This window comes from Furipterus horrens, unplaced genomic scaffold, assembly GCF_987537825.1.
Source record: "Furipterus horrens unplaced genomic scaffold, mFurHor1.1.pri manual_scaffold_11, whole genome shotgun sequence".
Taxonomy (NCBI): Eukaryota; Metazoa; Chordata; class Mammalia; order Chiroptera; family Furipteridae; genus Furipterus; species Furipterus horrens.
In genome coordinates, this window is record NW_028327181.1 from 53656904 (window position 1) to 53682355 (window position 25452).

At 44.0% G+C, this 25452-nt stretch overlaps 1 protein-coding gene across 1 annotated transcript in view; it reads left to right on the top strand.

Annotated features, from left to right (window-relative positions):
* Nucleotides 1–17445: 17445 nt before the first annotated feature.
* Nucleotides 17446–25452, top strand: part of MYH10 (myosin heavy chain 10) — a 139457-nt gene continuing 131450 nt past the window's right edge. Inside the window, exons 1-2 of the mRNA XM_090291349.1 lie at nucleotides 17446–17570; nucleotides 24402–24777. Coding sequence (XP_090147475.1) covers nucleotides 24433–24777 — 345 coding nt within the window. The 5' untranslated portion in view covers nucleotides 17446–17570; nucleotides 24402–24432. The remainder of the gene's footprint in view (nucleotides 17571–24401; nucleotides 24778–25452) is intronic.

The following is a 25452-nucleotide window of genomic DNA, read 5'->3' on the forward strand; positions in this document are numbered from 1 at the left end:
GTTGAGTTCGGAGACAGCTCTTGGAAGGCCAATGGGGCCAGGCTACAAGATTATGCTCTATTCTGCTGATAATGACTTTGTTTATTTGTTTATAAAGAGAGGGGAAGGGAGGGAGAAAAAGAGGGAGAGAAACATCAATGTGAGAGAGAAACATTGATTGGTCGCCTCTCATACATGCCGGAACCGGGGACCGAACCTGAAACCTAGGCTTGTGCCCTGATGGGGAATCAAACCCTGGACTTTTTGCTTTGAGGAATGACACACAACCAACTGAGCTACACCGGTCAGGGCGACCTGTTGTTTTTTAAAAGCAGGCACCCCACATATTTCCTTCATAAAAACAGACAGAGCAGTGTAGGGTATGGTTGGAATGTCAGGGAACAGTATGTATGGATCAGTTCTCCAGGTGAGAAGTTATACGGTCCCGAGTATGGTAATGTTCTGGCATTAACAAAAACTTAATGGCTTAAAAGAACAGCATATTTATTATATCTTAAAATTGTGTAGCTCAGGAACTCAGGCTCAGCGAGTAGTGTGTAAATCAACCCAGGACTCAGCTGAATGGTTCTTCTTTTCCACACATCACCCAACTGGAGTTGCCCAGTGGAATTCAGCTGGCAGGTTGAGACAGGAGGATCTAAGATAGCATCCCTCTTATGTCCAGCTCCTTGGCGAAATGGCTGGAAGGCTGGCCTCGGGGCCTATCCAGCAGCCCAGGACTCTAAAAGTGAGAGTTCCAACAGACAAGAAATAGAAATTGCCAACCTCTTGAATCCTCAGCCTGCGGGCTGGCGTGACATCACTTCCACTGTATTCTAATGGTTCAGGTAGTCACAAAGCCCACCCAAATTCAAAAGTGAGGGGCATGCACACCCTGTCTCAATGGAAGCATTGTCAAAACATTGTGGCCAATCCACAATGGGAATGAGAGGATGACAGATGGAAGATAAAACATAGAGGGAAGCAAGCCCTGGCCAGGTGGCTTAGTTGGTTGGAGCATAGTCCCATACACCAAAATAAAATAAAAGTTATGGGTTCAGTTCCTGGTTGGAGCACATTCCTAGATTGTGGGTTTGATCCCCAGCTGGGGCGGGTACGGGAGGCAGCCGACTGATGTTTAGCTCTCAAATCGATGTTTCTCTCTCCCTCCCTCTCTCTCTCTCTTCCTCCCTCCCTCCCCACCCTTTCTCTCTCAAATTAGTAAACATATCCTCGGACACAGATTTTTTAAAAATATAGAGGGAGAAGTCACAGGACTTGACAACTGTTCAGATTCATTCGTTCATCAAATATTTACTGAGCGTCTACCATTTGTCAGGCTGTTTAGACACTGAGCACATGGCAGTAAACAAAACATAAAAATCTCTGTCCCCAAGGAGCTCACATGCTAGTGGCCTGGAGTGTGAAAGGTGGCGCCAAGGTGTCCCGTGTACGAGCCAGGCCAGCCTGGCCCGTGCTTAAGAGTTGGGAGCCCAGGAGGCCCATTGGAATTCAGGTTTGAGAACATAACCAAGAAACTAAGTGCTCAGTTCTCCTGTGATCATAACCACAGTCACAGCCTCTGGCTCCAAGCTGTTGAGGAAATCCAGGATTTCACTTCCAACCACAGGTAGTGCCTGCAAGATCACAAAGAGAAAGACAAGCACTTTAACAGTCTCATAGATTTCCTGCCTTCCTGAGGCAGGAAAAGCCTGGGAACCATGCAGAAGTCCACAGTCCCCTGCCAGGTGTACTCCAGTAACCAGGGGGCTCCAGTGTTGGAATTCAAACTAAGACACTCAGCGCACTTCCCACGTGGGTTTTTTTCTCAAGGACCTGTCCACTGATCCCTATTTTAAAGAAACAGAAGTTTCTGGCTTTAGTAAATTATTCTTGGGCCTTTGGAAACTCAGCTTGGTTGTATTTCAAGGTAGACAGAGGCAAATGCCCAGAATACATTATTAAGTTTTAAAAACATAAACTAATTGAAAAGTAAGTAGTATGTGTAATATGTGTGGGGAAAAATTGTTTCTAGATGTCCAGCAGAAGGTACGGAAGGATATTGTATCCATCGGGATAGATGGGGCATGTCCCAGGAATAAATGCCTGCCTGAATCTCAGTGAATGCCACCACAAAGCTTGATTTGTCATACACACTAGCGCATCATGGGCTGGTTGTGGCTCTGCTGTCTTCACTCTAGGACCCCGTTTTCTGGAACATCATGACAGAGAGAAAAGAGAGCCATGTGCTGGCTCTTAAAGGGTCTCCTCTGAAGTCACTCTAGTCATTTTCTGCTTGTAGTTTTTTGGTCAAGTCACATGGCTGAGCCTGAAGGCAGTTGGGTGAGAGAATATGTTCCCTCCTCAGGGCAGCAGAGTGACACTGTCTGAGCAGTAATGCAAAATATGGCCACAGGATAGGCTGAACCACCCCCAGTGATTACTCCTGAGGCTGATGTGGGGGGTGGGGGAGTTGGAGATTTTACCTCTCACCTTCTGTACTTCTATAATTTTTTTTTTTCAAAATGCATGTCCTGTTTTATAACTAAAAATACCTTTTGGATACTATTTGTTTTCGCTTTTTATGATGGAAAATTCAAACATAAGCAAAAGGAAGAATAGTTTGGTGCCCTGCCCTCCAACCTGTCACCCAGCCTTCAGCAATTCTTAGCTCAGAGACTATTTTGTTTCAACAATAACTCTCTCCACTCCTCCCAGATTATTCTGAATAAGTCCCAACATCATATTATTTTGTCTTAAATATATCAGTATGTACCTCTAGATAGGGATTCCTTATCACAAGAAAAAATTAACAGTCATTTCTTAATATGAACAAATATCTAGTGTTCAAATTTCCCAATTATTTTATATATACATATGTATATATGTATATATATGTATATATCACCCTGCCCAGGTTCTGTAGCTTCAGCTTCACTGGAGAGGACACTCCAGCGTCATCGCAAGATGTCGATTCAACACGGGAGGAGACAGATACCGTGTCACTCCCGAGTCGGACTGCACAGCCATTCTCGGCGGTGCAGATAGACTCTTAAGAAGCTACACCATCGTCTCTCGAGACGGACGGCTGCCGACGACGACATATGTATATCTATATTTATATAGCGATTTATATGTTTAACCATTTGTTTGAATAAAGTTCCAGATAAGGTTCATACATTATGTTGGCTGGTAAGTATTTTGCCTCTTGATTTTGATCTACAGGTTTCTCTTTGATTTCTGTCTTCCTTCTTTTTAATTTCCCTGCAATTTATTGTTGAAGAAAGCAGGTTGTTAGGCCTATAAAATTTCTCACAGTCTCGCTTTTTTCTATTGCTTTCCTATAGTGATGGTTATTTTGTATGTTCTCAGCACTCTGTTTTTCTAGTAAATTGGTACTGATATCTAGGGGCTCAATCAGATTTGTGGTGCTTTTTTGTTTGTTTGTTTTGTACAAGAATAGCTCAGAGGTTGGATTATGTACTTCCAACAGGAGATACACGTCAGGTTTGTTTTTTTCTTTGTGATGTTAGCATCTATTGATGATTATTGTCCAGATCCAATATTTTCATGGGTTGTAAAATAATGACATCCCAACTCTATCATTCTTTTGTCATTTATTAACTGCAGTACTTCTATAAAGAGAAAACTTCTTCCTCATCACTTGACTATTGTGAGGTGCACTTTGTATAGAAAAGGCAAAATAAATGCCTGATTTATTTCTTAACCTCTATTTACTGGTTTTCAAAATCATGCGATTGTTCCCTTCCCCTCTTCAAAGTTAACTAATAACTTTACTTTTTTGTTTTAATCATGATGAACTCACGTTTTTACCCATATTTGACATGTTTCAATTCATCACCATTTTATCATTATGATACATTGAGACTCCCATCTTGGCCAGAGGGAGTCTCTCCATGTTAGTTCCTGAGTCCTTTTGTCACAGCTTAGCAGTTTTTAATATTTTGTTTCCTTGGCTTTCTGTTTTGAAAAGATGTTCCAAACTCATCTTGATATTTCCTGCCTCAGACCTGGACTCAGCAATTTCTCCAAGGAATCCTGGTTTCATCAGTGGGGAATAGTATTTGTAGACAACAATTTTTTTCTTCTTTTCATTTCTCCAGAGAGTTCTTTTTTTCTTTAGCGTTTATCCCACTAGGAATGTCAAGTTTCTGTGCTTTAGAGTCACCTAGAACAGTGTTTCTCTGCCTGCTTGGGCCTCAGATGGAGTAGGTTCATCTTTCTTTTCATTTACTTTAGATTTTTAGTGACTACCCTTTTTTAGAACTTTGATTTTTGTGTGGTTTATAAAATATTTATATGATTCCAAAGTTTCTGCAAAACAAGATATATTCCAAGAAGTCCAGTTTCTATCCTTGTCACTCTACTATATTCCCATTCTCTCTCTACAGATGCTTTTTTTTTTTAATGTACAGCTTACCTTTTATGGAAAAAAAATACATCCTTTCTTACATTCTGTGCATACTTTTCTCCAACTTGCTCTTTCCACTGGAGATGACTCCACACCAGATTTCCCTTAAAACTTGGCAGAAGGGCTACGCTGGGTCCCTGCTCTGTGCCCTGTGCTTTAGAGAGCCCCGCATATCAAACACAGCCATACGCTTACTAAAAGGTGTTATATGGGTGCCTTGGGCACCAAGTCACCAGCACAAAGCACTGGCAGGCAGGGGTCCCCAAACAGCCTCTCTCATAACTAACACCATTCAGGCCCCAGGGAAACACTTCTTGTCTCTTGTCCTATAGCCCTGAAGTAAGGGTGGCTGTGTCTAATGCCGTGGATGTGTGTGGGCTCTGCTGCAGCTGACATTGGAGATGGGTACAGCTTTGAGGTATGGGAGCATCGGAGCAAGGAAAGTAAGTGCTCATGTTAGAGCGAAGACGAACAAACTAACCATGTCCCATCCTTCCTCCCAGCACAAAGGCAATAGACTCCTGCCTAATGAGAGGTAGTTTCCCAGTAACACCCGGTGCGCCTGTTCCTCTCCCTCCTTACCAAGAGGGAACGGTAAAACTTTGGGGTTTGGGCCAATCCAATAGGCTAGTGTTCTTATTATGAGCAAGTTGCAGCATTTTTTTATATGATTAAGGACCATTTTCTTTTTTGTTTAATTAAATGTGTTGGGGTGACACTGGTTTGTTCATAGGATCATATAGGTTTCAGTTGCACATTTCTGTGACGTGTGATCTGTATATTGCATTGTGTGCCCACCACCCCAGTCAGATCATCTTCCATCATCATGTAAGGCCTCCCTCACCCTCTACTGTCCCCTCACCCCCTTCCCTCTGGTAACCACCATGTGTCGTAAGGACCATTTTCTGTTCTTTTTCTATGAATATCTCTTCATATCTCTAACCATTTTTCTGTGGTTGCTACTGGTTATTTTCTTCTCTATTTTTAGAAGCTCCTCACATGCTAGAGATGTGAACCTTTTCTTTGTGAACACCTGTAATCCTTCTCTATGCTAGGCTCTGGATTAGATTTGGTGAGTTCAACCAGACATAAGGCATCATCCATGCCCTAAAGGAGCTTAAAAGGTAAATAACAACAGGAGAGCTAAATAATATGAAACAATAAGAAAGTATGTCCAAGGAGTACAGGATTAATTGCCAAATATCATGACCTTAGAAGTTCAGAGAAAGGGAGTGATCAGGCTCTGGTGCCCAAAAGGCCTTCTCTAAGGTGTAGTTGGATATAAGTCTGTTGGGTCTTCAAGAACAAATTGGAAGCATATAAGAGAAAGCTGGAAGGTAGGAATCCAACTGCTAGTGGAGAGAGCCTTGAAAGCCAGGTCCAGGAGTGTGGTCTTCTTGGGAAAGCGACAGGAGAAGGAGAATGATGTGTGCTGAGGCATCAAATGAGAAAATCCGGGACATGGCCCCAGTGGCCAGGGTACCTTACCCCAGCGACTCCCAGGCTTCCCCTCAACCACAAGGTGGAGTGAGCCATTCACCCTCCTCCACACATTCCTACACCCACAACAGAGAGAGAGAGAAAGAGACAGGGAGGCAGAGGGAGAGAAGAGAGAAGGGAGGGATACTGGCAGGGGCTGTCTGAGAGACTGAGCATTATCTAAAAGGACTCTTTAAGTAATAAGATAAGACAAAGGTTTCAGTTGGATTAGCCACTTAGTTCCTCCCACTCTCATCCCATGGAGGTGGAAGAGGCAGGGGACTCAGAAAGAAGGCTTGGTTAGTTACAGACACAATGAAACATTGACATTTTCTCCACGCATCCCAGTTGTAGTTGAGCTAAAAATTTTAACCCTGCTATATTATGAGGCCTAGCTCATAGGGCTGTGGGAAGGAAGACATGAGAGAATGCATACAAGGTGCTTAGCACATAAATACTAAGCCAATGTTAGCTGTTAGTACTAGCTGATCATAAAATAGTTCTGAGGGAATGAATCGAAGGGTGAGTGACTGACCAATTGGCAATGGTCCTTGATGGTAACAATAAATGCCACAAGGGTCAGACAAGCCACGAGGGTCAGACAAGCCAGTGCCCAATGCTCGTTCTCCCGCTGAAAGCCACGAGTATTCCCCGCCTGAACCCACTCTTTCCCAGCAGGAACCAGAGCTGGTCTGGCACATGATTCCTTGGCTGTGTTTCTTCGATAATTATAGCTGAGGAATTCAGCTTATTTTGGGTGAAATCCCTGGAAGTCCAAGTTCAGATCTCAGTCTGGGCAATGCAGCCACATTTTCCAATGAGTAACTCCCTCCATTATAACTCCTGGCAACCAACCCTATCAGTCGCTGGATGTGCCGTCATGCGAGGTAAATAGTAAGACCACTGTGTGAAGCTTGACTCATCTGTCAGAGTAGTATTTTGAAACCTTGACCTCATTTGCTAACATGTGTCTGCACATACCTCTTGTCAGATGCAAGTTTTCCGTTCCCAGGATAGCTCTTCCAAATTCTCTCCAAAATGAAAGATGTGGCTATGGAGAAAGAGAAACTTTGAATAGGCCTTGACTCCAGGTATGTTCTGAGGGAGCTCATCAGTCTCTATGCCAACTTCTTATTATCTCAGGAGCCAGGACTATGGAGACAGAGGAGCAAAGTACCAGAATGATCACAACCATCATTTACTGAGGAGTTACCTGTGTCCCAGGCACCATGCTTCCACTTTATGTACAGTGGCTCCTAAACCCGCATGGTGACCCTGAACATGTGGGAAGGAAATTGGAGACTCAGAGAGGTAGGTCAATCACTACCAAGCTGGGATTTGAACTCAGGCTGCCCAACTCCAAAGCATCCCTGTTTAACCATTGCACTAGACATTATTTGAATATCTCCTGCTTATATATAACATGCATGAGCCAAGAGCCTCTGACCACCCAGTTGGGGACCTGGAAAAAGTTTTAGGCATTTCATAGGCTTTCAAGCATTGAGGGAAGAGAAGGTAACTGGAGGCTTCTGTGATTCGTAAATAGACACTTTGGGGAAGAATGTGCATCCTTCTTTTAAGTCTCCCTCTGGCTTCTAGATCTGGCTCCCCATCATCTGGATGCCCCATGCCTTCCTCTCCCACACTCATGTCTGACCTGAGCACAGCCCGTTTCTGTGAATTCTTTCCCATTCCTCCACAACCCCTCACGTAAACCCACCGGCATCCTCTGAATTCTAATGACTCTACCTGAAATGATCTGTATTATTTTTCTTCACAAATAGGAGCTCTGCACACAGGAGGAGCATTGCTGTGGCTGACCGTGATGACCCCAATGGAGAGCAGGCAGGTGAACCAGGGCTGAGTCCCAGCTCTGACCCGGTTTGCTGTGCACTCTTGGGACCTCATCTGTGGGATGATGACTAGGCTGCTCCTACAGTCTAGATTCTGTGATGCCCACATGTCCATATGAAGGGCGGACCCAGAGCCTGGGCTCCATCAATAAAGCTGGGTTCCTGGGCAGGGTCCCTGTCTCCCTCCTGCAAGCCAACGTTCAGACACCTGGAACAAAAAGTAGCGTTATCAGTGGGCTCACAATCATTGGTGTTTTCAGTAGAAGAAAATGGGGAGATCTCCTTTCATGAGCACACACAAGTGCAGAGCAGGCACCACCATTGCCTAAGATGCCAAGAAACACTGCACAACTGATTGGGAAACTTGACTTTCTCACACTGTGGAGCTTCAGTGAGGCTACCAGGTACACAGCAGCCGGCAGTCCCCCCAGGGGCTCCCCGGGCCCTGTGGCCAGACTCCTTCTAAGAAAAATATTTACTAAGTTGACTAGAATGTTCATCCTCGTATACAAACAGGATCCTGGAGAGAATCACCCTCTCACTCTCAGGTGACATGTGCATCTTATGGTGACACTCTATTGCTATGGGCCAAGCAAGAAGAGTCATTCAGATGGTGGGAAGTTTTGGGCAGATAGGCGGCCAGCACCATGGCAAGTCTGTGGAGAGGGGCTTCTGGACAGATAGAGTCTTGCAATAGTCCCTGAGACCAATGATGGTAAAGGCCACATGCTTTGTGAAGACAACAGATCCATCCTCATATAAAACACTGTGGAGCGCCCAGCCAGCATCCCAGAGTGCCTGTAGGATGTTATTTCCCCTGGCAGGTCCAATGTTTGCCATACTATCAGGTCAAGAAGAGCAAGGGTTGGAGGATAGCAAGGACTTAGCCCAGAGTAATAAAAAATCCAGTCGGTGTTCCAGCCTCTGCCACAGATGCCTCATAATTACAGTAAGAGTTTCGGCAGCCTCACAAATCTGAAAACCATCTCTTGAGTCTGTTCCTTGGCCTGGCCACAGTTTAAGTCCCCAGTACAAAAGAAGTAAAGAAACAAATTGGAAAGCTAACATGAGCCAGAACAGCTGTTAGAAAGCATGTGGTTGATTAATTAGATGATTATTAAACAGGAGTCCACAACCATCATCCAAGCAGTCAAACTTGACTCTGTGCATCAAATGTCTTTCAAGAACCTACAGTGTGCAAGAGCGTGCTACAGTACCATGGGGGATCCGGAGTTAAACAAGGCATGGTTTTTCCTATAAATCCTCATAAGTCTAGAAGAAAACATGTGTTGTTTACAAATCACCTGAGCACTAGAAAGATTATGATCAGTGCTATAAGGAAGGGAGCTGGGCAGAAATGTAACCTGGGTCCCCCACAAAATCAGCTGTGACATGTGTGCATGCCTATGAGCAGAAAGAGCATCCCTCGCTTCCATGTGATTCTCAAAGTGGTCAGTGATTTTTCTTGCGAAAACTGTGTTCAGATTTAAATCCACTGTTTACGAAATTAAAAGAAGATAAGAACCACATTTGGTTGGGCTGGAGGTGAGACAGGGAGTAGAGGTGAGGCCTTTTGGAGGAAGAAGCACACAAGACAAAGCTCCAAGAGTGAGTAGAATTTCAGTAGGTGGAGACCTAAGGAAGGCCCTGGCAGAGGAGGTTTTGGTCGTAATGGGAAAGCACAGGGTACCTTCAAGGAATCAGGATTAATTCAGTCTGCTGAGTCATCAGGACAAGGAGCAGATGAGACTGCAAGGGCAGTACAGGTAGATGAGGGATCTCAAGCTGAATCAGTATCTGCTATTGACTAAATATTTGCTAGGGGCCTGCTCTGTGCCAGCCTCAGGGCTAATGATGTCTTCTATTTTAATTTAGAGGGGAGAGTACACACAGGCAGAAAACAAAGTCATTTTAAGTACAACAGGAATTTACAGAAATTTTGACTAGAGTGTTCAGAGAAGCTTCAGGAAGGAGGCGAACTTGAAGTCAGCCTTTCCCAGTGGGAGGAGTTGGCCAGGCGAAGTTGTGGAGAAAGAACCTTCCAACGGGAACCAGCACAGACTAAGGGAAGAAGGCCAGAAAGAAACAGGCAGATAGAGAAGACAGAGGAGAGATGACTGGGAGAAACAGGTGTGTTGAAGAGGCAGGAAACATAAATTTGAGACCAGATTATGCAGGATTGTGAAAATCAAACTGAGGAATTTCTTATTTTCTCTTTGATCTCATTTTCTTTTCCCTAGAATCCTGTCCTCCCAGCAGAGATTATTATCAACAAAAATAATTTTACAATTTCCTGTTACTGAGAATTTCAAATATATGCAAAAGTAGAGAGAATAGTAATGCAATGGAATGAATATTTCTGTCCCCCTAAATTTATGTTGAGCCTCTGAGAAGTGATTAGGTCATGAGGTTGGAGCCCTCATGAATGGGATTAGTGCCCTTGTAAAAGAGATTCCAGAGACACCCCTTCCGCTTTCCTCCATGTGAGGACAAAATTTGCCTTAGCAAACACTGTCTTATTTAATTCTTAAAACAATCCTATTCAGCCTGTGCTATCATCATCACCATTTTACAGATGAAAAAACTTGGTCAAGGTCCCATAGCCATAAGCAGTAGAGCCAATGTAATTGATTGCCAAATCCAGACACGTATCCACTGGGCCATACTCACTACTGCAGAGGGTTCTGTGTGACGTCCAGGTGCGTTGTGAATACCGGGGTTGTCCCTCCACTCTCCGTGTTTCTCTTGCTTAGATACACAGAGCAAATGGTCCTAAATTCAGAGGAATCTCTTTGTGTATCAGAGTGGACCTTCCTATGAAGGGCTATTTTGTGAAGTTATATAATGTCCAGTTACCATTATTTTTCTATCTTATATTTTTCTTGTATAAGAACTTTGATAACCTTAGGTGATTTCTTCTGCAGGTTATATATTTTTCATGTATCATTTAAAATAATGGAAGAGTACTGTAAATTTCCTGTGAAAGGCCATGTATAAGGCCTTTTGAAAAAGTAATGATACTGGTGATGAATGTAATAGTAATAATAAAGAGTAACTCATACTGACTGTTAATCTGTGTTATTGTTATCCCTGTTTTGCACACAATTAAATTAAGGCTCAGAGAAGTTAAGAACTTGCCCACTATCATGCAGAATGTTTTAAACAAGAAAAGTCTTTGATAAAAAATATCTTTCAAGAATAGACTGATTTGGATTTCTTTTAAGACAATGAGATGCCCATGCACTTTTTTTCCTGAAGAATTATATTTATTTTCAGCACATTTAGGGCGATTTCTTGATTTTTCTCTCCACCTGGTGAGCAGAACTGACGAAAAGAAAAGGAAACCGACCCCGATTCCTTAAAGACCAGGTGGCCACAGTGCTGTGTTATATGACAACAGTCACGCTCCACTTGAAACTTGGGCCCCCTGCACCAACACTTGGCTCTCCACCTCCCCACCAGGCCTGACCTCCCAGGGACCCGCAGACACTCTCAGACCCACAATCCTGTTTTCATTTCTAACCATTGGCCAGACTTCAGACTTCTCCAACTGCCTCCAGTAACCTGTTTCTCATTCCATCAACCACCAGACACCCTGGATCCTCTGATAAACTTTTCTGTTGTTTGTTATTTGCTAACATTAATGAAGGCCATGTTAATCACTTCGCTAACAGTTTCCTTTCTTTTTGTAAACCTTCCCTCTCTTCTGTTACCTCTTCCTTTCACCTCCCTTTTCATTTGTTCTTTAAATATTTACTGATGGGAATGGCACTAGAAGCTTGAGAATCCCCCAGGCGGATAGAGAGTTTGGTGTCAGTTTTCAGGAACCTCCAGGGTGTGTGCCATACTTGAACCAAACACTGTTACTTCCCACTGTTTCTGGTATCACTTTTCCTTGCCTTTGCCTGTAATTTGGTTCCTTGTAGCCCACCGTCCTCTCTCATCACCTGTGCTGTAATCTTGAGCTCACCTTTCGGGCTCAGCTAAAATGATACCCGGAAATCTGGAAGAGATCTCGTCATCCACCCACCCAACCATCCATCTTTCTATCTAAGAAACATTGAACAGGTAGCTGCTATGTATCCAGCACTGAGGTAGTTCCCTGGGACACAAGCTGAACACACTGGCCTTGCCTGCAACAAGTCTAGCGCGGCGCTGTCCTGTACCGTAGCCACCAGCTGCATGCAGCCATTGTGCACTTAAAATGTGACCAGTGTGGAATGAGGTGAGCCGTAGGTCTAAAACCCACATTTGATTCTGAACACTTGGCTTAAGAAGAAGAAAGTGAAACATTCTATTAATGATTTTCAATTGCTTACATGTTGAAATGTAATATTCTTTTCATATTAGGTTAATATGTTATTAAAAGTAACTTCAATTATTTTTCCTTACTTTTTAAATATAGCTCCCAGAAAGTTTAAACCTACATAGGTGGCTTGTCTTGGTAGCTCACATTCTCCTTCTAGTGAACAGTGCTGGTCTTAAAGGAGGTAAAAAAAGAGTGAAAAATAAAATGAAGTCACTTTAGCCAAGCTTCTGAATTACTAAAATGAAGTAGCTTGAGGCACAAGGAAATGAGTCCACTCTTATTTTAACTAGGTTGGAAACTTAAGCTTTTGAATGCTCCAATTATGCCTGGAGATGTGTATGTATCTGCATAGAAGTCCTACAGGTAACCCTCTGGTTACCCCCTGAAGGGTTTAGGAAAGAACGTTCATGTACCCAGACTGCCTGACATCCATTATCCAGAACACTGGGGATCTGGAAGATTATCATTTTAGACCAATCCAGAAATTAAGAATGCAGGACTAATTCTTCTCAAGAATGAACTTCTCACTATAAGAACCCTTAGCTTTTTTTTCTTTTTCAGAACACTCTGGGTATTGCCCAGTTGTGTTTCTGGTGTCAAAACCCTAAGACCCCTGAATAAACCTTTATCATTTAATTCTAGCCAAAGCCTCCTGATTCATTTACACTCAGTTCACATGAGTACAGGGACGGATTTGAAAAGGTGTAAGGAATTTTTGCAGGTGCTTTTATAAAAGTGTGTACAGGATACAGTGAGGGATTGTGTTTAATTCAGGAAGCCATGAGAAGGAGGAAGGGAATCGATTTGTAATGTGTCCAGCATTGTGCAAGGCACTATAGACATCTTTATGCACTATGCCAGGCACTTCAATATCTTCATGCGTTGGCTTGGTACCTTAGATACTCCCTTAACTCTCGCAACAGCAATTACCAAACTCCGAGCATGTCTTTCCTGTCTGCGGTCCTCTTCTTAGACCAAGTCAGCCTCGTCTCTCAGCTGGCCCGTTTGCTATAGCAGCCTCTTCACGGGTCTCTCCTGATCCCACTTGAACCCATTCTATACCTTACGACCAGAGTGATTCTTCTAAAACACAAACCTGGTCACGTTACTCTTCCAATTAAAACTCTTCCATAGTTCCGCATTCTCCTCTGGATAAACTCGGAATTCGGCCTCACGGGTTATACATACACTCTGGCCCTGCCTAACTCTTCAGTCCCAGCTTGCGCCACTTCTCCGAGCTTGTTCACTCTGTTCTGGCTGCTCTGAACTTCTTTCTGGGCTTAAAAAGACCTGCATTCTTCCTTCTATAGGGTCTTAAATAAGTAATTTTCAGGAACGTATTCTCTAGTTTCCCCCCCAAAAATCCAGAGCTTAAGAGGCACAAGAAAATACTGGAAGGTTCTACCTCAGTTCACTGGAGTCTCTCTTTTTATCATTACTCCTTTTATTTCAAGATGCCACAGTTGATTATTCATGTAGGTCAGGTATTATTGCCCTGGATGGGCTGTGAGAAGGTTACCACAGCTTGTGCCCCAAGGCCCTACCACTTCCAGGAGTCCTGTTGAAAGGAGGGGCCCTGCCTGTACCTCTCAAGGACACTCCAAACCTACTACTTCTTCACCACAGTTAGGGGAGCAGCTCTTCGACTCAAAAATACCACTTCCTTCTTCTCTCTCTGGAATAAACTGACATGAAATACCTCAACAGGTGTGACAGGGACCAAACACTAAAATGAATGCCTAAAAAGACCAGGCAAAGAATGTTAACAAATAAAGCAAGTCAGCTCTAAGATAAAACAGGGAGCAGTGGCAACTGAGGGACACTGGAGAGCACAAGCTTTGTTTAAAAAGGAGCAGCAGGTGAGGCATCAATAAATTGTTGCTGAATTTCCAGATCTTCCTGTTTTTCAAGGGAAGCCTTCCTGGACTCTCATGTGCTAGCCCTTTTTTCTTTATCTAAAAGTTTACTTTATAAAGGTATATTTTTGCAAATTATGTAATTCACAGTATAAATTACAATGACTTTTAAAGTGAATTTCCCAAGTTGTGCAACCATCACTATAAATAGTTTTAGAATATGTTTCTCATCCCAGTGAGATACCTCGTGTGTATTTATTGTCAAGCCCTCTGCTGTCCCTCTTCTCCGGCAACTACTCTTCCCCTTTCTGTCTCTATAGCATAGACTTTTATGGACATTTCATATAAACGGGATCATATGAAATGGGGTCTTTTGTGACTGGCTTCTTTCACTGAGCGTATTTCCAAGGTTCATCCATGTTATTGCACATATCTGTAGTTCTTTCCTTTTTCTTGCTGAATAATATTTCATTGTGTGGATGTAACACATCTCATCTATCCACTCACCAGCTGATGACCATTCCGTTCTTTTTGCTGTTGTGAATAATGCTGCTATGAACATTTGTGTGCAAGTCTTTATGTCCATATATGTTTTACATTTGTTTGGTTTTTTGGTAGATACCTAAGGGTAGAATTGTGGGTCAAGTTTAACTTTTTAAGAAATTGGCAAACTATTCTCCGGAGAGGCTGCACCATTTTACATTCCCACCAGAAGTGACTGAGGGTTTCTGTTCAGTCTGTCGTTTTAATTAGTCATTCTACTGGGTGTGAAGTGGGATCTCATTATGGTTTTCATCTGTGTTTCCCTAATGGCTAATGATTTTGGATTGATCTTGATTTTTAAATGTTGGAATCCATTCCTTTTTTTTTTTTCTTTTTCTTTTTAATGCTGCATATCAGCCCTGTGCAGATGGAACAAAACAGGTTCATGGGCAGGACCTACCCTAAGGGAACAAGTTTGGACTTCTGACCTAGACTCTGAAAAACAATGGTCTGTGAACTTTTCCTTTTGGGAATAAATTCAGCCTAGATGGCCAGCAAAAATTACCATGGAGAGAGGGAAAATTTTTGTCACTCTCTTGTAATGAACTAGTAGACTAGGAAAAAAAGACAGTTTCCTAACTATATGTTCATAATGCCACTTTTATCCCCAGTAAATCATTCTGTTACACATTCACTGAATGAGTCCTTTACATATATATTTGTATCCCTTTTTTAGAGATGAGATTAAGAAATTTGCCAAAGATGGATTAAAGCCAGGTCTATCTGGTTTTAAATCCTGTGTTTTCCTCATTGAAATGGCAACAGATTCTGGAATGGAGGCACATGGGGTGAGACTGGAGTCAGAAGAGTCTGCCTGGATGGATAATAGAGGCGGAGGAAGACACGATGTAGGAGCAAGGGAAAGGAAAGAATCAAAGAAGTTTCAAGACTGGTTTCAAGCCAAAGGAAGTTGGAAAGAGCGAGTTTTTGGGTGGTGGGATAAAGTGAGAGTGGGATGAAAATAGATTTGGGACTTATGCAGTCTAGGTAGAGATGTTTAGTAGACAGTGGAATGTAGGACCCAGGTGCTGGAGAGATGCCTAGGCTAGTGTTACATGTAGTGCCATTCTCTTTATTATTGACTTCTCTTCAGAACTAACTTCTTTGTGATGTTTAATTCTAGTGAGCTTCCTGCCCTCCTCTTCTGATGGTCCACTGAGTTTGTTTTAAAAATTATGAGAAACCACAGACTTGGTGGCTAACAGGACTATTTGTATGTGGGTGCTCTAAGCATAGAACAGTGCATTCAGAAATGACTTCGGTGGCTTACGAAGCTGAGATTCAGGCCTTAGAGACAGTCTTTGGTTTTCCTGAGAAATGTTTTAAAATTCAGAATAGGAATATCATTCACATATTTTGCACAGTTCACTTGTACTCTGTGTGCAGACTGCATTAAGGATAGATCTCTTTATGGAGCCAAGTCACAAGACACCTGGACAAGGGGCAGCTTACCCAGCAGGCGGGGATGGGGGGTAGGGGGACCCAATGCACTAGAACAAAGGACAACATAGGACCTGATTCAGATTTCCCCAGGAAGGGCTGCAACTGGCTGCCTTGGAACTGTCTCTGAATTCCACCAACCCTTCCTTATCATTTCCTGCCTTGTTTTGCTCTTTGCTTTAGTCACTTTTTTTTTAAACCAGGCTGGAAGTTTCCTAGGCTTAGCCACTTACATCATGTCACACATATTAAAATGCACCCATATCCAACGTGAAGTAACTGTATCTTGCTGTAAAATTTTTTCAAAGAATTTTTATTATGTTTTTGCAAAAATAAATCATTCCTTTTATTCTTGTGACTTAAACTTTATTATAGCTATATATAATTATTTGAGTCATGCAGTTGACTAGATTCTGTAGACATTCCACTAGATAGTTTTTATTTTTATTTTTCCAGATTCCTTATTTTGGAGCCTTTTTTTTTTTTTCAAGTCTCAAACATTTCTAAGGATTTTGAAAAGCTTATCGGCCCTAAGGGGATTTGACAGTCTAGCAGAACCTCCTCATAGCCCCTCTCACGTAGGAAACTCCATTTGATGAATGAACGAATGTATGAATGAACAAATGAATGAGGTGAATCAAGTCCCTTTCCCAAGCCTTCTCTCCAAGGCCAGTTGGTTTCACATTCTTCAGGAATGTAAGCCCAGCTGGAGGCTGGGTAGGAAGTCCCCTCCCCTTGAAAACAGTAGAACTGCGGCAGCGGGAGGAAGCTGTCCTGTGTCCAGCGCTCGGCAGACCTGGGCAGGGCGAACCTAGGATTCCAGAGTGGAGACAGTGGCCGGATCGTGGAGCGCAGTCGGGGGACCGGGGAGAGCCAGTGCGCATGGGCAGAGCTGTACCCGGAGCCCTGCCTCCCCTCCCCCACTGCAGGTGAGCCGCGGAGTCGCGGTCCCCACCCCCAGCAGCCCCGGGGGTGACGTAAGGCCTCTGGACCGCGCTCCTGCCCCGCCTCCGCCGGCAGCGCTAGAGCCCGAGACTCCGCGGTGGAAGCCGGTCCTGCTACGGGACACACGGGCTGCAGCAAGCAGAGCGGAAAGCAAGACGCTCGAGTGGGCTGCCGCGGCGGCCCGACGTCAAGGCGAGGCGCGTCAGGGGGAAGCTCTGTCCTCCTGCCGCGGCACACCTGCCCTACTGTCCGCACTGCCCCGGCCCCAGCAGAGTCCGCACTCGCTGCCCTGCGGGATCACCGGGCGTTCTGCCAACTCAGCTGTCCATCTCTTCCCTAGCCAGCCAATCGCTCGCGACTGCTCCGGCCGCACCTCCCGGAATATGTGACGGGCGTACAGAATAGCCTATGAGATTGGGGTTTCGGCGGTTAAGGCTTGGAGCGGGAGCCAATGAGCATAATTTCAGGTGGGTGGAGGGCGCGGACATTGGGAAGGTAGCTTCGTTCGCGTTGCTAACGTCTTCCCTTGGAGATGGGCGCTCAAACGGACCAGTGGGTCTGGGGGCGGCGGTGACGGGCGTGGAGCTGGCCCAATGAGGCTGGGGGTGGGTGGGGCAGTCCCGAGCAGCAGTGCTAAAGGAGCCCGGCGGAGGCAGCGGTGGGTTTGGGACTGAGGCGCTGTATCTGTGGTCGCGGCTCGGAACGTGCGCCGGCGCCACCATCTTCAGCTGAAGGTGAGAGGTGCGACTGTCCCGGTCCGAGTGCGGCGGCGGAGGGCCGAGGGACGGTTTGTCGGGGAGGGAAGGATCCCGGGTTGGGGGGCCCGTTGGCTCTGGACAGCAGGAACGGAGCCGAATCGGGAGCGGAGGGGAAGCTAGAGGGGCTCTAGGCGGAGGATCTGTGCTGCGGGGTCGTAGATTCATCCAGGAAGGGACCTGAGGAGTGAGGTACGGAACCGCAGTGAGTGGAGAGACCCCTGGAATGGCAGGGAACGAAGTCCTTGAGAGTGAGACCCCCTGCAGGGATCAGGGCCTGGATGTGCGGTAGAACGACCCCTGGGGGGCTGGGGATGGAGATCTAGGGGGTGGGGATGTAGGGAGCTGGCACTCGTTGTGTGGGGTGCGAGTGCCCCAGGGTTTGGGGGTCTGGTGCCCTGGTAGGGCCCAGGGTGTCCCGCGAGTCTGAATCTGCCTCCCAGGAGGGGAGGGAGTCCTGGGCGGGCTGTAAAGCGCGATCCTGGTTGGGGGTGGGGAGACTCGACATGAAGGGCTCCTGGCGGGTCCTGGGGGTTAGGCCAGGTCGGGCACCCCGGGTACGGTAAGGGGTTCGCCAAGGGCTCGGAAGGCGGGCGGAGCGCCCCGGACCTGTGGGCTGGAGGAACCGGAGGGCAGGGGCTCTGCGCTGCCCGGAAAGCGCGCGGCGGGTGAGGGTCTGAGGCGCCGGCCCCCGGTGTGGGCAAGGTCGGGCTCTGCTGGTTCTCTTGAAGGAGAGCGGGAGGGGACGTCTTATAAAGCACTACGTAGTCCGCGGGGCCCGGGGTGGACGCCGGGCGAGGGCCCGGCGGCTTGGGGGCGAGGCGGGAAATGTGGCGGGGGCGCGCTGCAGCAGAGCGGCCGGGGGGAGGGTCAGCCCTCGCCTCGGGATCCCTTTATTGTGTGAGTGATCTGGGAATGGCTCGCCGCGGAGTCTTCCTGGCCCTCTGCATCTGGGGTCACACCCGGATCCCAGAAAATCAAACTGGAATGGGGTCGGAGGGAAGTTGAAGCCGCGCAGTCCTGGCGTGTGCGGGGCTTTGTGGGCCTGTGGCGGGCGGGTGCGGCCCAGGGACCCGGGAGGCCCCCAGCCTGGCCTGCCTGGGAACTAGGGCCTTAGGAGGGAGGTTGGCTGCTCCGTGGGTTTGAGCTCAGCCAGGGAGGTCTGGGGAACGTGGCCTCTGCCTATGACCGTTATCTGTTTCTTAGGGCCTCTGCAGCTCCCTTCAAGATCACTGCGGTTGGTGGAAGGGGGTGGGGTGGGGTGGGGTAGGGGAGAGCAGGCGGGGTAGATCCAGACTGCAAATGAAACAAAGACTGCTGTTTTCGCTGAATAATATAATACTAAATATAATACTTTGGCTTTGCTGAGATTTTGTTTTTTAACATTGAAACTGAAGATCCTTGAGTCAGGCTTAATTATGCTTGATAGTATCTCACTCTGGAAAACTTTAATCTATTTATTGTTTTATTTCCTTCATCAGTCTATCTTTATTAATTATTCTTTTAGTCCCGTGCTTTTGGTGTTTACGTATGCCCTGTCTGTCTCAGATTCTGGAAAAGTGGCCATTTTATGCATCTCCTTACTTCTGCATCTTAAATTCAGTGCTTCCCCGTTCTTATCTGGAGAAAGCATATGGTGTAATTGTGCGATATAGCAGGAGCTTTTGCTGCAAAGGGATGTGACCTGAGAGCCTGGCTTTTCATTTGGTCTCCTTGGGGAAATAATTACAAAGACAGACTGGATGGAAGGTGAGATGGAGGAAATTTTGAAGGGCATGTTGGATGGTGAAAGACTATATGCTACTGCGGCTTATGTACTTTCTCATCATATGTGAATTAAAATTCCTGGGGTTGGATTCACATTTCAGAAATCTGTGACACAAATATCAGCTGGGAGTTGGTGCAGACCATGAATAGCCATAGTGTCCCCTTTTGCATTTGGTTTGTATTTGTGCTCATTTGATTAAGCAGAATATTGATAAATTAACAGACTTGCACGATGTCTCTGTAGTGCAAGCAAACTCAACAGTAGCATTACACAAATTGGAACAATTCTGTTTTAGTGTGTCTGTCTTATAGAGATGCTCTATCATGGAATATTTGTCCATCGTTTTTGTTTGACTTTTTGTACAAGATATTCATAAAATTGAATTGTTTTCCAGGATACCTACCTATAGGAGGTGCTGGGAGGCAGTTGAGAAATTTTCTGTGTGGCATTTCATTGGAAGTCAAAAATGGTATAGTGGGAGGGAGCTCGGAAGTGTGTGCACCTAAAACCAATGAAGGGTGTGGGGTTTTCACTACACAGATAAACGATTTAACTCTAATAAGGCAGTTATTTCAAATGATACCAAGAGGTTCCTGTTTATTCTTTTTCCCCCTAAGTATAAGGTGTTTTTTTTTTTTTTTCTATAAAATATAAAGCATTTTCCAGATTGTACAAGTGTGTTCATTGGCGGAACCTGTACTCTTGAAGCCATAATCGACAGGGTTTTTCTTTTGTAGAGAGACAGTATATAGTGTACATCATACCCTTCAAAATTCCTTCCCTCTCACCTTCTATCACTGGAGAATAAACTCAGGGGCTGCACTCTGGGTTTCATCCTGGCTCTGCTACTTCTTAGCTCTGTGACCTTGGGCTGGTTTTTGGCTTTCTCTGTACCTCAGGTTCCTCATCTGTAAAATGAAGATATAAATAGTACCTACCTCACAGGGCTGTTGTGAGGATTGAGTTGATATATGTAAACTGCTTAGAGTAAGTAGTGTCTGGCCATAATTAGTTACATATAACAACAGTATTTTCTATTTTAAAAATCATGGTGTTACCCTTTCTGCAAGGCAAAGCATTTGGGAGTGGTTCACTGGTAAATACCAGTATTATCAAGATTGGGTCGCAAATGTACAATGGAATGAAAAAAATACAACATATTTGGCAATCACAAGTGAAGAGTGAAAATGAACAAAAAAATCTTCACTGGCCTCAGAACACGATAAAGTAAACAACAGTTTGAGTACCTACTACCTGCTAAGCCCTCTGGGACAGTGCAAGGGAGGGCAAGAAAAATGCCAGAAAAGCAACACAAAATGTTAGAAGGATAAGGATTAAATTGCCAGATGGATCTGGAAAGAATTCTGAAAGTGTGTCATCTGGGTCAGGATTTAAAGGAATGGTAGGTTCTTGGTTGTGGAGGAGAACTTACTATGAGGGGGTAGGGACCACTCATGTAGTGTTTGATCAGTGAGTATAGCACCCCTTCTTGGACCAGGGATTAGACTGAGTGCTTACGAGATAGCAAGGAACAGGAAAAGGAACAAGAAAAGATAGTAAGGGACACATCACAGTGTTTAGTTAGTTGTAGGAAACACTGGAAAAGTAAAAATATGTAATCAATCCCACTACCCAGTGAAGACCCATGGTTAATTTGTTCCCCACCTTAAAAAAAAAACATGTATATGTAATTTTCACCCACGAAACTGGGAACATTTTGTAATTACACTTGTGATCTATTGGATTTTTCTTAATTTATAAGCATTTCCCCACCAAAATAGCGCTGATTTAATCAGTTTTTAAATGCAGTATTCCCTCACTTATCGCGGATATTACGTTCTAGACCCTCCGCAATAAATGAAAATCTGCGAAGTAGGAACCTTACATTTATTTTAGTATTTATATATACTTTAAGGCTTTATAAACCCTTCCCACACACTTACAAACCATGCCCAGTCCCTTATTAACCTTTCCCACTCCCTTATTAACCTTTCCCACACTTTATAAACACTACTTATGTTCTTAAACATATTCTACACTCTTAAACCTACGTAACTTTAACAACATACATATGTAGTACTGCAAAATCCCGCGATATAGCGAAAAATCTGCGATAAATAATTAAATAAAATATTTTTAAAAATCCCACGATACAGTGAGGCCGCAATAAGTGAGCTGCAATATAGAAAGGGACTACTGTACATAATTTACTTTTTTTAAAAAAAGACCTGCTCTAGAAATAATCCTAAAGTATTCTAATTTAGAGTTACCTGCTAAATTTAAGCATACCCAATGTAAAATTAAAGACACGTGTATGGGCCTACTGGCAGCAGACAGTTTCCTAAGTGTTGTACAGGGTAGACAGTTAATACCTGACAAGAATAAGAAGAGTAACTTGTTATCATGTTTTGTTACAGTTGGATATTTTCACTTTTGATAGACTGGCCTTTAGGCAGAGTGTGTGTCTGGTTGTCTCCAAATTCCTCTAGGATAAGCCCCACTCCAAAGCCATGCCTCCTCCTTAGCAGTGTTTAGTGTTTAATTTGGAAAGACAGAAAACTTGTTGATAATCTTATGGAGTAGTCCGTAGAGGTAATGGGCTTTTGAAACCATTCTTCAGACAGAATGCATGTTTGTCCATGAATATTTTCTGTAAGAAGGCAAATGCAAGTTTACTTAAAAATCATGTTAGCAGTTTTATTTGTAGAAGTCTTACTTAATGTGACACGTTTTGTGTTTTTTTTTTCTCATTTTGTTTTGTGATTTTATTTTATCCAAGTTCATTATCCTTAAAACATTAGCATAGTCTTCAAAACTTGGTATGAATTAGTCTAGAACATTGGTCTTCAGCCTTTCTTTTCTACCTCAAATACCTGTTAGTAACAGTGGCTTCTCTTGGCAGCCAGAGAACTACGGAGCAGTGATTCTCAAAAGTGCGGTCCCCGATTCTCCAACTGTGGCCCTGGGACCGGCAGCATCAGCGTCATCTGGGAATTTGTTAACAATGCAAATTACTGTGCTGCACCCCAGATTTAAGTAAATCAGAAACTGTGGTTGGGGCCCAGCAATCTGTATTTTAATGAGTTTTGTAGGTGTTGCTGATGTACACACCAGAGTTTGAGAACCGCGCTCTAAAACAGTGGTTTCGACCTTTTTCATCCCATGGCACACATAAATTAATCACTAAAATTCTGTGGCGTACCAAAAAATATATTTTTTGCCAATCTGACAAAAATAGAGCTATAATTTTGATTCATTCACACCAAATAGCTATTGTTGTGTTGGCTGTTTAAGGGACAATAGGTCAGTGGCCCTTACTAAATATTCAGATATTGCATGTTTTAACAATCCTGTTGTATGTTTTAACAATCCTTGCAGCACACTGAATTGATGCTCTAGAGCATGGGTGTTCATAATGCATTACATTGTAACAAATAATTTCTGAAGTGTCTTTAGTTACTTGACTGTAGTAAATTCTTACTAGAGGGAAAGGGAGGGGTAGTATCTGCACCCGCTATCAGTGATTCATCTTTTAGGACACAAATTGATCCCTTTAAGAATCTGAAGAAAGTCATGAGTGTTCTTTTAGAAAAGCACAGATACACACACATACAGTAAGTGTACAACATTTTTATACCATTTTAGTTTGAAATTTATCTATGGACAAGGTAAGAACCTCTTAACAACTTTGGACTACTTTATGGTTGACTTTGCAGCCTTCTATCTTGCCTACAAAGAATCCCCATCATTTCTGGGGGGTGGGAGAAGTTGGGAGGATTTGACAGAGGAAGGGTGGGTACTCAGTTGGCTTCTTGCATTGATTTGGATGGAGTCGTGGATGGAACCCATGCTTATGAAGTTTGTAATAACCTGGAATTTGCAGTAATAACAAAAGTGTTTAATGATGATATTGGATTCCAAAAAGATGTTGTCAAGTAGGAGTGATGAGTCACATCAGGATGGTGAGTGATCAATGTAAAATCTTGTTATTTGATCCAAAAGCCAATTGTACAAGTACGGGGGGGGGGGTGACTTGGAGCAGCATGTATGGAGCTTCAGCTGACAGCTCATTATGAGCCAACAGTGAATGAATGCTAAATATGCCAAGTAAGTCTTGAGATACATTGATTGTAAAAGTCCCAGAAACAGCTTTTACTAATGCAGATCTACGGTTGTTAAAGGTTCCTTTTTCTTCTGCACTGGGGAGGCTATATCTGGAACATTGTGTTTGCTTTTGGGTCCCACACTCTGAAGGGGCATAAGCACATGGAGTCCCTTGAGAGGCAAGAGCTCAGGGTAGTGGAATGAGTCTTGATGAAGGATGGAATGCTGAAGAGGAGACAGAGGGAGCGGGAGCAGCTGCAGGATGGGAGTGGAGACCTGAATAGCTCCCATCACATACTTGAAAGGCTGTCATGTGAAGCCCAGTTACGTTTGTCCTCTGTGGCCTTATTTGAGCACGTTAAGACCATGTTGACCATAGGTAAGCTATAGGGGGACTGCTGGGAGTATTCGTAAGGAAGAACTTTGAGTAGTTTGTCTGAGGGTTGAATGGGAGACTCGTTTTAGACCCTGTGTGTTGCTCTTCTGGCATTCCTCGTGTGCTTTGTAGCTATATCCTGGTGGTCACACGAATTCTGGAACTACTCCATAGGCCTTGTATTACGAATTGTTTTCTTTTTCTTCATTCTCTCTTCCCTTCCTAACTCTGTTTGATTTGTGGTGAGGGTGAAAGAGGAGATGAAGGGGAGAAAAGGTCAAACTGGAACTTTGCTTTTTCCTTCCACTTGCTTTTCAGCCTTCAGTACTGAGGGCATGTCTTGAGTGGTCTTCAGACAACCAGAGTCGTAATTTGTGGTCACCCCTGAAATTTACCTTGGAAACTTGGTTAGTATGGCTGTCAAGAGGACTACCCCAGCTTCTTAACTCAAAGTTTATGCTTCCTGTTTACCAAAGGTTTTATTTTAAGTTTCTTAGAAGAGTAAAATTTGTGAATCATTTTATATTTCTAAGTATCTAACTTTATCCTTCTCTTGTCATAGAGGCAATTGCTCTTGGATCCTTCTGTTTACAATGGCACAGAGAAGTGGACTTGAAGATCCAGAGAGGTATCTCTTCGTGGACAGGGCTGTCATCTACAACCCTGCCACCCAGGCTGATTGGACTGCTAAAAAGCTAGTGTGGATTCCATCAGAACGCCATGGCTTTGAGGCAGCAAGTATCAAAGAAGAACGGGGAGATGAAGTTATGGTGGAGTTGGCAGAAAATGGAAAGAAAGCAATGGTCAACAAAGATGATATTCAGAAGATGAACCCGCCTAAGTTTTCCAAGGTGGAGGATATGGCAGAATTGACGTGCTTGAACGAAGCTTCTGTTTTGCATAATCTGAAGGATCGTTACTATTCAGGACTTATCTATGTAAGTATTCTCTCTAAATAGTCATGGAAAGCATGGTGACTAGGAATTAATGTAAATTATACGTACGGTCATAATCAAATGGGAATAGGGACTACCCATACTCTCTGTTTAACATTATTTCTATTAAAGGTAGCCTCTTACCCCAAATCTTGCTTTGCTTTAAATTTTAACACGTAATTTTAAATAAGCTAGTCTGAAATTAAATATACTGAATGGTACGTGAAGACTTTTGTGGTGTCACTCCAGAGTATAATAAGATGGGGGACAGCATGTGGCAGAAAGACCAGGGAGTTTAATATGGGACTAAGAGTTGCATGAGTAGTAGGATATGGACAGCAAATTGGGAGGAAATCCAGTGTATATCCAGGAGTGTAAAGTGCAAGGTCTGCAAGCTTAGAAGCTTCACTGAAGAGGAAGAACAAGGTCACTGGGCGTGGGGAAATGGGAAAGATGAGACTGAGGTTTTTAAGAGGAAACAATTCAGGGTAAGATTGAGGCTGGGGTTGTCCTGTGGTTAGCGGTTGACACATAAGTATGTTGCAGTCACTGACAATGTCACTGGCCATATAGAAGTTATTAAAAATAATAAGGGATGAGGCAGAGAGTAAAAATGCAAGTCAGGAACTGACAAAAATCTAGAAAGACAAAACAGGTTTAAGGGGATGGTAGATGTAG